At 41.2% G+C, this 17,446-nt stretch overlaps 1 protein-coding gene across 2 annotated transcripts in view; it reads left to right on the top strand.

Annotated features, from left to right (window-relative positions):
• Window positions 1-16,910, top strand: part of SNAP25 (synaptosome associated protein 25) — a 66,250-nt gene extending 49,340 nt beyond the window's left edge. The window contains exons 5-8 of one of the 2 annotated variants that reach the window (XM_042789468.1): window positions 4,832-4,949; window positions 8,875-9,000; window positions 11,174-11,318; window positions 15,590-16,910. In XM_042789468.1, coding sequence (XP_042645402.1) covers window positions 4,832-4,949; window positions 8,875-9,000; window positions 11,174-11,318; window positions 15,590-15,658 — 458 coding nt within the window. In that variant the 3' untranslated portion in view covers window positions 15,659-16,910. Of the gene's footprint in view, window positions 1-4,831; window positions 4,950-5,086; window positions 5,205-8,874; window positions 9,001-11,173; window positions 11,319-15,589 lie in introns of both variants that reach the window. The other variant, XM_042789467.1, reaches the window with a different exon arrangement.
• Window positions 16,911-17,446: the final 536 nt, after the last annotated feature.

The following is a 17,446-nucleotide window of genomic DNA, read 5'->3' as shown; positions in this document are numbered from 1 at the left end:
TTTTGTATGAGTTATGGCTGACCTGTTTCTACGGCACTGGAGAAACAACTGCAGTAAATACAAAGATAATTACTATTCCTTTCCAGAGAGCAAAATTACGGCCCCTTGCGCAGGCACCTTCCCCACCTTATCTCATCTTTAGCAGCTACCACAAAACTTGATAGGCAGTGAGATGCCAAAACCAGAGTTGCTAGAGGTGCTCCAACAGCACCTATGAGCTGAGCTGATCAGTCAGAAAGGGTTTGCTAATTAGCGAAAAAAAAAAACGGTAACTATCAACTATTCCAGATTTTACAGGGAAAATGGTATTAATTATGTTGAAAGTGTAGTGCAGAACAGAAGACAAATGAACTCCCCACAAAAGCAGGTTGTGCCTTGTCTACTGCTATTTTTAGCCCAGCTACACGTGGGCTCACGAGCACTCCCCGCCACTTTCTTCATTCGTGCTCAGCAATGCCTTTCGGAGCAGAGCTAGGTCAAGACTTTGGATTTCTGAAAAGGCTGTCCTAGAAACGTACCGTGCCCAGACATGATTCTCCTTTATGGAAAATGGGATCACTGAATATCATTGGAAATAGTTAATCTGCTGACTCTCTTTCAAATTCAGCCTTGTTGTATGCAATTATGATTACAATGTGTTCTTAGATGTCTTTTTTGTCTTTTTTTTTTTTTTTTTTTTTTTTCTCTCTAACTAAAATTGTCCCTTTTGGCTATTGCTTCATTGCACCATACTCCAGGCAAAGGAGCAAGTTCCCTTCTCCACAGGCATTTAATTGACATTCAAGCACAGGCCCCAGATCCTGGACACCAGTCAAGGAACTGTTGTCATAAATTAGAGGTGGGGATGCAAAGGTGGAGCAACCCCACATTTGCCCTGTCCTGGTCCGACATCCAACACCGTGTTGAGATGCTTTTGCAGCAGCGTTTGCTCAAGACACCCCAGGAGCAGCTGAGGGATGCCCTTGCTACAGCTTCCCTCTCCCAGCCACTTCCCCAGATCAGTCACAGAACAGGGATTTGCCTTATGGAAGATCCTGGCAAAGACCCAGCGGCAAAGGGCCACCACACTATGGTAAACAGGACTAACTTATGGTCCCTCAGTTGCCTATGGTTTTAATACAGAAGTAATTCATAAGTATAACAATGCAGGTAATAACGTATCCTTGTTTGTATCCTAAGATATGATATTAATTTGCTGTAATATCTGGAAGAAGATATACAGACACTATGTTTGAATCAAAGTGACTTTCTTGGACATAAGAGGGTATTGATATGCCAAAAGGGCTAATAATTAGTAGAGCTTCCCAGAAAAAAAAAAAAAAAAAAGAAGGAAATCTCAGTGAAACATACCTCTAATGTGTATTCTGCTTCCAGACAATGCCAGTTCTCTTATATACCATATATGATATACAAACCTATATATAGATGAAGTATATTCAAAGAATACTGCAGCAAACTATCAAAAGATGTTTAAACTCAGACCTTGAAATGCTTCTCTAAATGGTAAAGGACATGATCTTTTGTTGGTGTGAATTTTCATAGGTTCATGGCAGTATATGCCAGCAGACTCTCTTCCCTAAAACCTAGAATACAATACGCAAAGTTGGAATAGGGAAGAGCTATGAAAACAGTTATTAAATTAACCTTTTGATCACCATCTGATTTCTTACCGGCAGTGGTTCATCCTGGGCCAGATTTTAGTATCAGCTACACCAAAACAAATCCAGAGTGACCCCATTAAGTTAGTTCCTCTATAATATTTATGCCTTGGTAAATGTGGTTAGACTAACGAATCTATTTCCTTTCCTGTGGGATCAGACCTTTGACAGGTATAAATGGGTGTTGCTCCAGGAAGCCGGCATAACTACACTGATTTAAACCAGTCAACAATCCAGCCCATGACATTAACAACTAGCAAATGGTTTTAGGACCAGCAGCCAGCTGTCTAGACTTCTAGGCTACAAATATGGGCTTTTTACACTGATGAGGTTTCCTTTAATGGAAGACAAATTAGTTGTGGGTCCCTTTTCCATTCAGAAATAGCATAGGCATCACACTCAAATCCTGAAGCAGGATAAATTAAGTCAGGTTCCTGGAGAGCGCTATAATTTAAATGCAAGTCTTTGAGTCATGTCAAATATACTCTTCAATTAGCACTCATCGATTTAGGCAGAATAGGAAACAGAGAAAGAAGGCTCAGAAGGCCCTACTACATACCCAGCTTCAGAGCACATGCATCTGAGCAAGAAAACATGCTTAGTCGCAAAGTCACCCATGGTACCAGATCTAGGACTGATCCCTGCAGTCTACCTGGCATTTTCTACTGGTCAGCCAAGGTTAGAGAAATATAGGCAGCAAAATCAGTGGAAGAAAGGTCAGTACCTCTTCTCCCTCCCAGTGTCAAAATACACATGTGGGAATAGCCGTTGTTTAAGTGAGAGCCCTGAAAACTGGCCGGGCTTTGCAAACACAGCGCTTGCAAGTAGGAGGTGGGAATCTGTGACATAAATGTAGCAATTCCCATCCTGCTGCACCAACCAGCATAGAAACCAGCTCACGCTCCAGCAGCTGCTGCCCAGAGCGAGAGCAAATGTTGCCCCACCAGGCAGGGCTCTGCGATAGCGAGGAGCAGGAGCACTGAGAGGAGCATCGCCTTCTACCGCATACTCACATTTCTGATGAGACTGGCAATCAGTGGCTACAACTGTGAACCAAGGCTCCTGCTAAAGCCTCCCAGCCAAAACGTAAAGTTACAATATGCATTAGAACAATTCAACCTTGTAATTCTGGCTCTTGGCTCAGCAGTTTATCTGGCAGAACTTGTGCGGTGTCTCTCAGGTTTCCTTATTAGTTTCTCGATCCTTTGCTCACTTTATATGTGCCCCTTTTAGAGGACAGTGCCAGGGAACTCTGATCCTCTAAATGTATCCTTGGATTTGGGATCAGTAACTCCCACGGTATCAAGAGACAGGCACGTCCAGCTGAGGATAATGAAAACTGATAGCTGAAAAGCAGATGCAGCTCACAAGACTGACATGGCACCTCTTTTCTCAAAGCCCAGCCTCATGCAAGAATTAAACAAAGAGCACAAGTTCAATATTCCAATTATTTCAGTTTGAATAATTTAGGCCAGGATTTTCAAGGCCCTCTAGGGGTGAGATGCCCATTTCCCATTAAAATTAATTTTATTTAATTAATTTTAATGGGAATTGGGTATCCAAATCCCCTAGAAAGCTTTGAAAATCTAAACCTCAAACATTATTAGAAACCCAAGTAATAAATTAGGCCTATTCATGTTCCCAAAGAAGTCAAGAGGAGTTCTTTACTGACGTCAATATTCACATGATTTTTCGTCTAAAATACCTTCTTTTTTATTGTTTTTTTTTTTTTTTTTTTCTTCCTTCTGGATTGGACTCCGTTAACATCAGGGATGACATTAAACTCCTGCTATAACCAGTGCTCTCTTAGTTCCTTTCCTCTCAGGTCTAATTCTGTGTTTATATTTTTTTTGTATTCAATATGGGGAATAGGGATGCATCTATGTTTTACTCTGATTGCTTTACTTTACCTCTTTAGGTAAAGTTACAATTTTTAATGGATTGAAATACCACTCCAAGTAACTTTCTCATCCCGTGTAATACTTATTTGGGTATATCCTTCATGAAACAAATGGTGAGGCTTATAAAACACTGTTGCTACCACAGACTCCAGGTAAGACCCCTGATCCCACTGGATCCATACCTGTTTACATCAGCAGAGGATTCATTCCTTCAGTTTTACATTGTGACATTCTGTTCCTCGAGGCCATTTTTCCCAGCTTCAGTAGTGAAGGAATTAACACATTAAATTATTCTGAGCTACCAAGTCACTAAGAAAACCCTACATCCTCATCAGACTTAGGTGAAAATAAGCCAAATGCTGTTTGATGCCGGCAGAGAGACAGTGCCTATACGTGGCTAGTTACTGGGCTTGGTGCTTCCTAACGTGCCCTGGAGCAAAGCAGAAGTGAGCCCACTGAAAACGTGAGTCTTCACCCAATGCTTGTTTTCATAAGATCCCTTGGGGACAGAAGGCAAGGGATGTCACAGCCAGTGGTCCTCTTTCAGTGAGCATCAGGCTCCTGGAGTGGTTGTAATTGCTCTGTTTTTACTGGGGTTACTCCTGATTTGCAGCATCCATACCAGAAAGAAAACCAGCCCTGAGGCCATACTCCAATTAGAGATTAATATCCAATGCAAATCAAAGTGGCGGGTCTCAGTTTCCTCAGCCTCTGGAAAAAGGAGTACTTGGACATGGCTCTTAACAGCTCGCTCCATCTCTGGTACCGTAACCACCAGCTCTCTCGCTCACTAATCAAAGCAATTATGCTGCACCAAATCACTTAATGCCAAGACATTTGTAAGCGTAAGTAACTGAAGTGTTTTCCGTGGAAGGACAACTTTTCTCTTGTATTAATGTACATAAATGCAAAATAATAACACTATCTTTCTTTCTCTTGGATGTCATTGGTGTCTTAGTAAGTGGATGTATTGTATTATGTTTCCGGATCTTGAACTTTATAACCCTTCCTTTCTACATCATTACATCTTGTTTAAATTAATATATTTCAAACATCCTCCTCCTTTGTTTTACTCTTCCCATATTAGTGACAATCATCTTCGGCATCCAGTGCGGCATACATCCTTTCCACAATGCATCAGCTCAGATTAATGCATTGTAATGTCATTATTAATTCAGTTCTACATGGTCATTTTTCATGTTCTGTTGAAGACAAAAGCAAACAAACAAAAAAACAATTCATTCCACACTGTCATCCCTTTGTCCTGACCAGAACAACTCGATCGTGTTGAAGAAGGCATGAACCATATCAACCAAGACATGAAGGAGGCCGAGAAAAATTTAAAAGATTTAGGGAAATGCTGTGGCCTTTTCATATGTCCTTGTAACAAGTAGGTACTGGGTACCGGCTCTGCTATGTGGTGTCCAGTTTTTTGTCACAGTGAATGTCTGAAGTTTTTGTCTTTTTTTTCTTTGTCCTTTTCCATCTGCTTCATTCTGTGGGGATAAAATACTTGTGTTTAATCAGAACAACTGGAACGCATCGAAGAGGGAATGGACCAAATCAATAAGGACATGAAAGAAGCAGAAAAGAATTTGACGGACCTAGGAAAATTCTGTGGTCTTTGTGTCTGTCCATGTAACAAGTAGGTGCTGCCTGCCTCATCTCTTTGAGCACTTAAGGCTGATCCCAAAGGCCTTGTGAAGCTCATCCTTGCTAGGCACATGGACAGGATGAGCATGTGGCATGCAGAAAGAACGATTCTGGTTCAAATGCATTCATCTCATAGCATAGACAACTGACTGGGAATTACTGTAGATGCATTAAAATCAGGCATACTGCAGTGAAAGCTTCACTGTTGACACCTTCTAATGGTAAAAGTTTCAACATTTTACACAAAGTGTACTGAGCGGTTCCATTTTCCAGCGAACAAAAACACTGGGGCTACCTTATTCCTGAAGACCCTAAATTTTGAAATATATTTTCACAAACAAGCTTAATGAACAAAACAAAACAGCTGAAAAAATGCAGACGGGGTCATAATAAACAGTACTCAAAATTCTGGATGAAAATCACACCCTTTTTCATTGTTCAACAGAAATAGTCCTCGATGAGATCTTGAAACAGACATGACATTTCACAATTGGAACCCAACTTGGAATGGTTTTCATCCTGCCATAGGCAACAAATTTGAGAAAACCTGAACACACCAAATTTCTCTCGTTTGGGTAGCATGTACACTAAGCAGAAATGTTGAAATGCATTGGATTTGCTTGCATGCCATCACACTTGAACGAAACCGTCCTCAAAGTAATGCAAAGCTTGTTTTAAATGCCAAATGAAAATGTGATGTGCGGTTATGCGGGTGTAGGAAATTGGGGACAAAGTGGACCAACCAGAAGTCCTTGAGGAATGGCAAATCCATCAGGCAGTGACTAGGCATGCAACCGGGTTACAGTGAAAATAATCAGAAATGGTTGGCCAGAAATTGTGCAGGAAACAAAGCAGAGTGCAGTGGTTCTGCAGTATTAGAATATAATCCTGGCTTTCTGTGTGGCACAGGTACTTTGCACACAGCCAGGGCCTGATCCTACCATGAGTATCAAGCCTAAAGGAAAGAGAGCTGTCATGGAGTTCAGTGGGTATTTTGCCCGAAATCGGACTGGTAGGACTGGGTTTCTGCCTCATCAGTCACCGTTTAGTATGAAGTTAATTCCCTTGGGACACAATGCAGATACTGCCTCAGCTTTAAAAAAATCCATTTTGCTCCTGTGCAACAAGCCACAAATACTTTGCTGGAGTAAACATTTTGCCCCGAATCTGTGTAGTATTGCTTTGGTGTGCACAGGAATTTGCAGGAATCGTCATTTTTTAGAGCAGCTTTAATATTCTGTACTGTAGGAAAAGCTGCTCAGAACTGACAGCCAGACCTGTGGCATAGACGGGTTTAGCACCTGACACATGGCCTTAAAACGTTCACTATGATTGCGGTGTCATGAAATCAATAGATGCGAGAACAGAAAGACACTGCATGCATTCAAGGTGGGGGATGGCCATTTTTAAAGGTGCCTTTCCTGCCTTAAGGCAGCATTCTGACCTTCCCAGTCTGCAGCCAGATTTCATAAACTAGCATTGCTGATCAGTCAGTGTGTTCAGAAACAGGGTATGGATGAATAATGCTTTTAGAGACTGTTCCTTGAATCATTACGCCAGGACTCAACTGCTACGCTTAAGATAATATTCCGAGAAGTGGAGTGTAGGAGGGAGAGAAATCCATACAGTTCTGGGCATCAGTATCACCATGATCCCCTAAATGCTCTTCTGACTGGTGGTAGATTAATGGCATATATTTTAAAAAGATTAACCATTTCACACATAACTATATGTTGATATAAAGGGTAAACACAACAAGGCTTGATGCTACATTCTTAGGAGACCCAAAATGCCCACGGTATGAAACTTTGACCAGACTGCATTCAGAAGAACAACTGCTATTGACCATGAGCAGACCCAGGCTTCACCTGATGACTTTAATGAGAAGTCCACAAGAAAAGAGAGTTCTGAGTGTATAAAATCATTCACCTCAAACACAGAGACTGTCTCACTCTGCACTCTGTTTAAAGAACAGGCAAAAACCTGTATGTGCAGCAGGAGCACTACTTTCACTCATTTCTAGAAATGCCAAAGCTGATGTATAGTTTCAGAGAACGGAGAGCCAACCATCATCTTTTTAAGTCTTCACAAACTTTAATGGGAAATAATCAACAAAACAGATGAGTAGGAAAGGTCCTTTTTTCATCTACATTTTAACTCTATATTGGAGCATGCAATACATCTGCAGGCTCAATAGAAGCTGAACTGCTTCATGGGGCATGGAGAGAACATAACATTAGGGATGGGTTTGTTGTGTCCTCTCCAAATCCTGCAGAAGCATGTTCAGTTTCTCCCCTAACATCCAAGCCACAGGGCTGTTTCTATGACTGATTGGAACTCGTGGAAGAACAGGGAAACCACAGAGATTTGCAGTTCCTGATAGCTTTGTTGGAAACTGCTCCATTTACAGAATAAAATCAAAAACTTATACCTACAGACCCCAAACACTCACATTCTCCTGTTGAAGTGCTCAATCTCATCTGATGACCCCAGTGACAGCAACCCTAAACACGCTGCACATGCTAATCTGCCACTAAAGGTATGCCTGGATTTTAATTTTCTATCCACGGCAGCTCAGTCAAAAATGGCTCTCTGAAAGCAAATGGAACTGTCATAAACATGAAATATAACAAGTTGCTAGGCTATTTTAAAGTCCTGTGGTTTAAACCTCCTGAAGGAAGTGATGATCCATTTTTGCCTGTGTCTTGCTTATTGTGAAGGCTGTTACTGCTGATGCATTAAGAGTATGATGAACTATTGGGGCAACTGTGCTTAGTGAGAATGCTTCACTTCTTATTCATGCCTGTAGCTGGTGCATGAAGAAAAATGTAGAAAAATTTCCCTTTCTGATGCTAGATTGCTCGTATCTTTTCTTTTCTCCTGCACTCATTTCACTTCTGCCTATTTTACTTTTTGTCTCTGTGGACAAAGGTTTGTACATCAACTGTCGATGTATGATTACTATTTTCAAGTACCGATATATTATTTGAAAAATCTAACGAACCCTATAAAGTTTATGATAAAATCATCCCCAAATCACCTTGGGAAGGGTTAGTGGCTTTAAATGCCTATTATGCCACATACATGTTAAAAAAATATCAACAGAAGCCCAATCTTCTGCATGGTAAAACATTAAAGTCTAGCCAAATCCGTCTTTCTCTAAGAGGGTGTGTTGCTGTGATGTGATGTACACACTATACTTGGCAGTTCTGTTTTTATGTCTGTCTGCCAGTACGTTCTCTGTGTTTGATGTCAAAACATATGTGTCACTGAAATGAAACAATGTTTTCTACTTATCTGTATTTCTTCTCTTCTTCTTTTTCCTTTTTCTTTTTTCCTTTTTTTTTTTTTTTTTTTTTTTTTTTGCCTTCTTTCTGGAAACTAAGTCAACATCCAAAAACCTGTGTGCAGTGTTGTAGACTTGACAATTGCAATCCACCCTATTGGAAACAAAACTTCTGACCATCACAGTTGTTGTGGCAGTAAAGTAAAAAACCCAAGCCCCTCCTTTTATTCAGGGTTATGATATATCGGTATACAATCAGTGACCCTCTATCTGAAAACTCATTTGCTTGATTCAGCTTCTAGCTTGGAGAAGTAAAGAGTTTTGCGTTTGTCCTTGTCCACTTGATGCTTTGTTACTCATCATCTTTTTTGCATAGGCTTAAATCAAGCGATGCTTACAAAAAAGCCTGGGGCAATAATCAGGATGGTGTTGTAGCCAGCCAGCCGGCACGTGTCGTAGATGAACGGGAGCAGATGGCCATCAGTGGTGGCTTTATCCGCAGGTGAGCCTTTTTATCCACTGTTTTCTCTCTATTCTCCTCATCACTGATATATTTAGATTTCTTCCATATGGTCATGAGTTCTGTGATGCTCATTAACTCCTTCAGTTGTGCTGGGTAATGCGATGGAGCCAGTATTTTCCACAGAATGGTGGGTGCTCAGATTTAGGTTGACAGCGATTAAGACAGGTACTAAAGGCTTTACTGTCTCCACTCACTTCCCCTGGCCCTGGGTGCGCTTGCCTGAGCTGGTGCAAAGGATGGTTACATTGCTGGCAATGCTAGAAATGAGGGGTCTTAGCCCTGAGAACCAGAAGATGCTTGAAAACGTGGCCCTAAACCTTCCTCCTTGAGACCGCCCGGATTTGGGCAATAATAAAATAGAAATAATATTTATTTATGTACTTCACAGCAGCAATGTGAGGTTGCAGACTGTAACAGCCAGTCAGCACTGTCCTCTGCACTCCAGCTCCCTGGCATGAACTATACACTTTTCCTGAGGGCCTTATTATGGGTCTCGTTAATGACAGTCGTCAAATGCCCCAGAAATGAAGCGTCCGATAAATACTAGTTTATTATTATTATGTCTCAAGATACATAGTGCTCATTATCCATCCTTGCCAGAAGATGTACCAAGGCATCCAGCAACCCTTCCTTTCTTTTCAAAAAGAAAAAAGCCTCAGGCTCCCTGCCAAAGCACCGAGCCAAGCGCAGAACTAGAAGCACACTTTTAACTCGAGGTACACCACTTCCCTGCTTGTGACTATCCAGAAAACCTCACCGAACAGGGAATGATGCCCCAGTCCTCAGCTGCTGCAGAGCCACAGCTGTGGAGAAACATTGATGCTTTAGTGACAACCCCTGTGCACTCAAATGAAAGCCAGTTTGAAAGACAGAGCTGTACTAACGGCAACCAAACTGCAAACTTTCAGCAATACATAGGGATCCAGCAATAAGCGCGTACTGATTACAGTGCTTCTAGAGCATGTATTTAGATGACAATGCTATCAGCTGAATGGATAAAGGCATACCAGTAGGCAAAGCTTTGATCTCTGAAGATTAAGGACACTGGATTAATAAGTAATTATCTTTCCAAAAACTATTATCCACTTACTTTTTTGGCTGCTGGGATAAAGGGAAATCAGTGTGAGAGAAACAATGCTGTCATGCAATCTGGAGCGTGGGATGGAGCTGCCATTTAAGTTTGCTGGGTCTGCCATTCACTTTTTTTTTCTTTTTTTTTTTTTTTTTTTAATTTCTGGATGGCAGCCCCACCAAAACGATGTCTGGGGCATGGTAACAGAATAGCAGCAAAGGAAGTTATGCTACACCATCACAATTCTGCAAATGGCCCGTAGCTCCCTTTTGGCACCTACATGAACACAAATTGCACACAAGGCTCAAAGTAGCGGTTTCCTGAGTGGGACCCACGGACCTTGCTCTTCCCAGTGTGAGTCGCCACATGCCCCTCCAGTCACTGGAGCATTGAACCGGGCCTTGGCTCAAGCACAAGCTATTTCTTCTGAAAACCAAACGACTGAAAAAGACGGTGCTAAGAATGAAAGACAAAGGATCTTTACGAAAGCCAGTAAATCTGAGAGAAGCTGCTTCTGTCATTTACCGGGAACATATTTTACTAAATAGGCTGTTAGGGCAGGATTTTCACAGCTGAAGCAGCTCTTCCCCTGTCCTTCACTGAGCCCCAATGGTATGAGGACTGGACAGTGTCCATTAGCTATGTGTAGTTCAAGGAGGGGAACGGGTATAGCTTCAATTCCACCTCCCTCCGGCATTTCCCAGGCACTCTAATGGCACATGGGTCCAAATGAAGCCCCCTTTCATTCTTCATTTGAGAAGGACCATCACTAGCAGAGAGATGCAGTGCGTGGTACAGACAAGCTCAGACAGCAACACTTCTAGGAGCAGCAGACACAAGCAGTATAAATGGAGCAGTGTTGAACCCAGGCAATTAATCCCAACAACCAAAACATAAGCATGCAAATTTTTTAAGGCTAGCTACTTATTCATCCCTTTTCTTCAAAGCTGAGCACAGCAGCACGCTCCTCATGTGACAAGTGAAGGAGGATGCAGGGGACATTTGGGGTGAATCAGAGTTTCAGAGGGAACCTCCTCTGCCTCTGCTTCAAAAAATTGTTTTTTTTTTTTTTTCTCCCAGGGTAACAAATGATGCCCGGGAAAATGAAATGGATGAGAACCTCGAGCAGGTCAGCGGCATCATTGGCAACTTACGTCACATGGCCCTGGACATGGGCAACGAGATCGACACACAGAATCGCCAGATTGACAGGATCATGGAGAAGGTAAGAGATGACATTTCTATGAGGACCCCAAAAGGGGCTGGGTTTCCCCATCTGCAAGCGGAGGCTGTGCACGCTGAAGTTTTTTTTCAGCTCAGAGGACAAGGGACAGAAATAGCTGCTAAAGCTCCTTGTTCTTCTCCTTCCAAACCACTGGGCCAAAGCAGAGCTTGCTGCTGTGGGTCTTCATAAACGTTTGATGCAGGTCGGGTGGAACCCACACTGTTGGGTTTGCAAGACAAAGGCTGGTGAGGTGACCCCTTAGCACAAATCAAGGCTCCCTCTGCAACCGCCTTGGGAAAGGAGAAACACCCTAAGCAGTGCAGAACTGCAGGGCTTGGGTCTGAATGTCCTGGCACTTCCTGGCAAGTTTTAAGCTTTCCTGGACTTTCCTTCTCTTGGAAGTTCCATGAACAATTGGGAATTGGATCGCATGTTTGGAGGACCAGTCCAAAAAAGAGGATAGAGATTTGTTAAGCAAGGATTTGCTAAATGGTAACAGTGCAGACAGTCTTGTCATGCTGCCTGTTTATAACCACATTAGGACAGAGATCTACCAGCTCTCTCGGTGTGTGTGTGTGCATGTGTGTGTGTATATATATATATATATATATATATATATATATATATATATATATATAACAGGCTTAGCGTTACTCTTGCGAAATCACCATCTAAAAAGGCAGAGAGCACCGTCCCAGTGCCAGACCTGCATTGCAGATTTCTGAATCAGATAGCAGCACCCTCCAAACCTGGCTGGGAACTCACTGCCATCCTCAGATCCCAAGATCTGCAAGCCATCTGCATTCGCGCTGGCAGAGCTCCAGGCACAGGCCCAGGCAGGCTGAAGTGACATCAGAGGCTAGATCTTCATCTGGTGTAAAATCAATACAACATTCAACTTCAGCTGAGATTTACACAACCTGAGGATCTAACCCAAGGACTTATGTGTGCTGCTTAGAGTTAATGCTGACCTTAAGTGGTAGAGCTTATACCCTTGAGCTGTTTTAAATGTGCAAGCCTTCTCACATGAGCAGGATGCACATGCCTATTTTTTACGACAATTAACTACATCAGAACCTAGTGAAAAAATTAACAAAAATTCTGCACTGAGGGACTCTCAGATAGATTTCCTTATTGGAGCTTGATTCCACAGAGAACTGGGTGCAGTATACATTGTCTTAAGGGTGAGAAGTTTGTCTCCAACAGAGAGACAGTCACATAACACAATAGAGCACATGGCTTTCCATCAGTCAATAGTTTTGGTTTATAAAGCAGCATCTGCTAGTCTGACTGTATTGGAAAATGCACGGTATTTCTTGTGATGCCACTGCGCAGCATTTTGTTTTTTTGGGGAATATTAGGAGCATGGGGTGGAAGGATCTAATACTGTTATTCATATGAAAAGCACTAGAAAGCAGCACATCTATCTACATTGCGAGAAGGGACTAGAAGATTATAGAGCCTACATCATAACTACCTTTAAATAAGAAGTCTAGGACATAGGTCATTTTCTCAGAGCAAGTATGAAGACATGCACTATTACATATTACCAGCTGCCCTACTCATGACATAACGTAGTGGCAGGAAACATGCTCTGTGGATGGAATTCAGCTGCATCCTATCCATGCCTGCAGGATACTATCGCAAACTACAGCAAGCCTCACAAGACACTGTTCTCCTAATCAGTTCAGGCTTGCAAACATCTGGATTTTGAAAACATTGACGAGGCCCTTTGTGCACATGAAGCACGTGGGTCAAATCTCTAGGCAGTGCGCGCTGATTGCAGCTGGCTAACCGAGGGACTGGCCCTCCACATCTATGCAGTCTTCTTATGGAGTTAGGCATTTCATACAGCCGTAGAAAACCAACATTGCCTGCTAACGTGATTCATTAAATCCAGCCTCACAGGCATGCCTCGTCAGGCAGAGCCCTTGGCTAAAGAACAGTGACACGTTTCTGAAAGATGGACTTGCAGTGTACACAGAGGAGTCGTCATAAAAGCAGCACAAAAACAAGACAGTCTTCAGTCTTAGTCAAAATCTGCCAAATTTCTCAAGAGTAAGGACATGCAGTAATGAGATACTAGAAAAAGAAACACAACATATTAGGAAAACCCTCTACAAAAGACAGAAATGACGGTTAGCTGGATAATACTGAAACCACAAATGCATACATATCCATTTTGCAATAAAATATGTCAAGAGACCATAGTCCCTAGCTAGCGGTGGGCGTATAGCATTGCTGGAGTTGTTTTCTTTTCCTGACCAGCTGGAGCACTGTGCTTTTGATCAATTATGATAATTAGAAAGACTCTTGGCTGGCACACATTGCAAAAGCTGAGGTGCATCACCAAGCTAACCCAAATGCTCCTAAAGCATTTATGTTAAACTGGATGCATGCATCCAAACCAGAGAATCTCATAATTCAGTGATATAATCTGATCTATCCACGGTAATCAGGATAGCAATGAATAAAACGCTTTATCCTTCCCACAGATCTAAGAGAAAGGGACAGCAATTGAAATGATAATGTGATGAGTAGGTCAAGTGGCCCAGACATCATAACCAGAAGACCCTGGCCCTAAAATGAACCATAAATAGGATGCTGGGAGGAAAGTAGGAAGGGCTCAAAGCATTCTGTCTTGACCTAGGTGGGAACGTCTGTACAAAGATTCCCACTGACTTCGATGCAAATTCATCCACCAGATTTAGACCTTAGCATTCCTATTTAGGAACATTATGCTTCATCAATATTCGATCAATACTCATGTGTTTCGTGACAAAACTAACTGCTTCCAAAATCATTAACTCTCTTTTTAGGTAGCCTTTTGGCAAAAGCACACAAAACTGTACTGTGGTAGACAAGGTCAAGCTCATGGCTAAAATAAAGGAGTGTGGTTTATAACGAGTAGTTATACTGTTTTATGCTTGTTGAGGATCTGGCACATGCTACTGTACTAAAAATACACATCTACATAGCATTTGCCAAACAATTCTGGAGAAAAGCCCAAGATATTTAAGAATGATTTATTGCATATCAGTATAACCATTTTTAAAAGATTTTTAAATGTATGTGGGAAAGTTGCTTCACCATTCCATCTTTGCAAATTGAAGATTTAAAATAAAGCTGTACAATTTGGATACACCTCAGAGATGTGGGAACAATCACCAAAGCTAACAAAACGCAGCTGTCAAACCACAGAAAAGAGTTTGCTATTTGAGTTCATGCTTTTAAAGCAGTAACGCAATTCTCACCTTTCCCACAGGTCTGTTTTAAAAAATTGAAAACATTTTCTATTTAGTCCCTCTGCTAGCATAAGTCGGCATAGCAACATGGGCTTGAATGGAGCTTTGCCAATTTTTGTCAGCTAAAACAATGTCTTTGGTCTCCAAAACTAACTTCTGCAGAGCTACAGAAAGCCGTGATCAAAGGGTCTTGCCACTCAAAGAGAACTCCTCAACCTCCCAAGTGGTGTCATTTTATAATCATGGCAAGTGTTACTCCGTGGAAGACAGTGAAGTTAACAGTTCAGCCTATGCTGGACTAAAGTCCAGTTTGATTGCTTTGAACAACAGTAGAATCGCCGCCTTTTCATAATTCCTGTTCATGCTGCTGCCCAATGCGAGAGGTTACTCTCTCTTGCAACTACACTGGTGAACTTTGTTGAGAGAAAGGAATAATGGCATCACTCCTATCTATTCCCTTCCTTTCACATGTAGAGCAAAGAGATCCAGACTGATGTATTTTCAAATAAATTTATCTTTGCCAGCATCCCCCACATCAGATGAGCTAGCTTCCCTGCTCCAGTGATTCTCTACACTGACCACAACTTTAGTTTTGCCTGCATGCCTGGTGATCTAAATTAGAACAGAGCCCAGGTCCACTGAATTTCAGAGGGCACTGAAGCTTTTCCCCAGTGAAATCCATGTGCACGCCATCAGTTCTCATCCTGTCATCCATTACCACCAATACCACTAGCACTACCGATAGCACCAGCTACAGATCTGGCACATGAGTTCAGTGAAGCTGAACACAAACATAAAAGCTCTACTCAAAGGCTACCCGAAGTGTCACAAAACCAGCAAATTTGTAATTTCCTTGTGGGTCCCTAATACCACTATAAAAAACAGCTCTCCGGTATTTTCAAGCTGAATTTTTTTTTTTTTTTTTTTTCCCTGACCTAACTGAAACTAGAGAAGTGTCCACAACACATTGTGGATGTTCTCTTTCTGCCCCGCATTAATCTTTTTCTTTCCTTTGTGTTTCCCTAGGCTGATTCCAACAAAACCAGGATTGATGAAGCCAACCAGCGTGCAACAAAGATGCTGGGCAGTGGTTAAATGCAGTGAAGTGCATTTCCTTTTAATGCTGTCCAACAAGACAGTACCTTCATGCTTTTATCATGGTATTTACCTACTAGGTTTGCACACATGCACATATCAGCCCCATTGTAAATGTTGTCCTGTGTAGTTTGTCAGCTTTCCAAAAATGATACTTGTAATTATTTTTTTCTAGATATCTTTCTTTCCAAAGGTTGTACATAGTGCTGATTTGATGGCTATAGCTCACTATGATGTTTTTTTGGGATTTTTCCTTTCCTTGTTTCTGTTTTGGATTCCTTTCCTTTTTTCCCCTCTCCTCATTTTTTTTTTTTTTTTAATGATGTTTGCTGAATGACAACACTGTTGGAATGCTAAACGTGCTGTTAACCTTTAAATATACAGTATTGTTCTTGTAAAACTGTGACATTCCACAGAGCTACTGCCATGCTCCTGTCTTTGGGTATCATGATGTTTAAGCACTTAAACCTGCTGTCTTCAGTTCTTCATTGCCATTATCTGTTGTTATGATTTCATGATTAGACAATGTGAAATTATATTACTATAACAAGCATTGCACTAAAAAGTGATGTGATTTATGCATTTATGCATGAGGAATAAATAGACTTTTAGACTCCTACTTAAACAAGAACTTTCCCATGGCAGTAGCACACCAACAATGACAACAAAAGCATGCTCAGTATTCGGACTCTTTTGGGACTATGTTATACCAGCAAGTTTGCAGTTGTGCCACTTTTTTCTTGTTGATATATATATAGTTATTAATCATGATCATTTTTTTTTTAATTATGAAAAAAGAGGGTTTTGGCACTCACCATTTAGCCATTGCCAGCAAAATAAAAGCTTGGCTGAAACTATGTCAAAGACAAAATGAAATAAGTGTAATATATTGGGTTTGTCTGCTGCTTTTGAAGACTATCTTTTGGAGGAAACGACTACCATATGAAATGGTGCAAAGAAATTTAATTTTTATAAGGCTCTCTCTTACTAGTCGCTATCCCCATGTGGTTTGTTATCGGTACAGTTCTCTGTTGCTTACCTAGAGCTATGCACACCAAATCGCTGAGATGTTTAGTAGCTGACTTAATTAAAAAATAATAAAAAAACCTAAATGAATGAACTCTAGATAAACTGTGAGATAAATATAATTTACAGCATGTAATATGAAATTCCTTATGTCTCCTGTCAGTTTGTGAAGTGATTGACATTTTGTAGCTAGTTTAAAAATTATTAAAAATTATAGATCTCAGAATCCATGCTTGTTTTATCCATTTGTTGCCCTATGTGTCAGTGACAACTAGTTATTTGCCGCTTACCTGGGAGAAGAAGAAGTCTAAAGACTCTTTACAAACTAGTTCTGTACTACACGTGGGAAACTAAAGATGTCTGTTTGCAATACTGTATAAAAGTAACTACTCTAAAAATATCATTTTACACTCAGCACATTCCAAGTGAATATTATTTTCAATAACCCAGCGTGGATTGCCAAGCACTGAATCAAAATATATTCTCTTCTTCAATGGAAAGAAAAAACTGAAAGAGAGGTTATGGTACAGAAGGATACAGTTCCTTAGTCAATAAAATCTATTCCTGCAGTGGATCTAGCCACGTGCTAATACACCCCTTTTCAGGCAACACTTCTAACTATAGAGTTTGCATAGTCTGTTAAGAATAATTTTCTCAAATGACTAACACCTACTAGTGTTTACTGCCCATGAAAAGTGTTATCGAATTTTCCCAGGGGTTTTTTCCCTATATGGACAAATTCTAATTAACTCTGCATGAGTG

Source organism: Tyto alba, unplaced genomic scaffold (genome assembly GCF_018691265.1).
Source record: "Tyto alba isolate M040663 unplaced genomic scaffold, T.alba_DEE_v4.0 Super-Scaffold_16, whole genome shotgun sequence".
In the NCBI taxonomy this organism is placed as follows: domain Eukaryota; kingdom Metazoa; phylum Chordata; class Aves; order Strigiformes; family Tytonidae; genus Tyto; species Tyto alba.
Note: the sequence above shows the minus strand (reverse complement) of the source record. Positions and strands in the feature narration are given on the sequence as shown.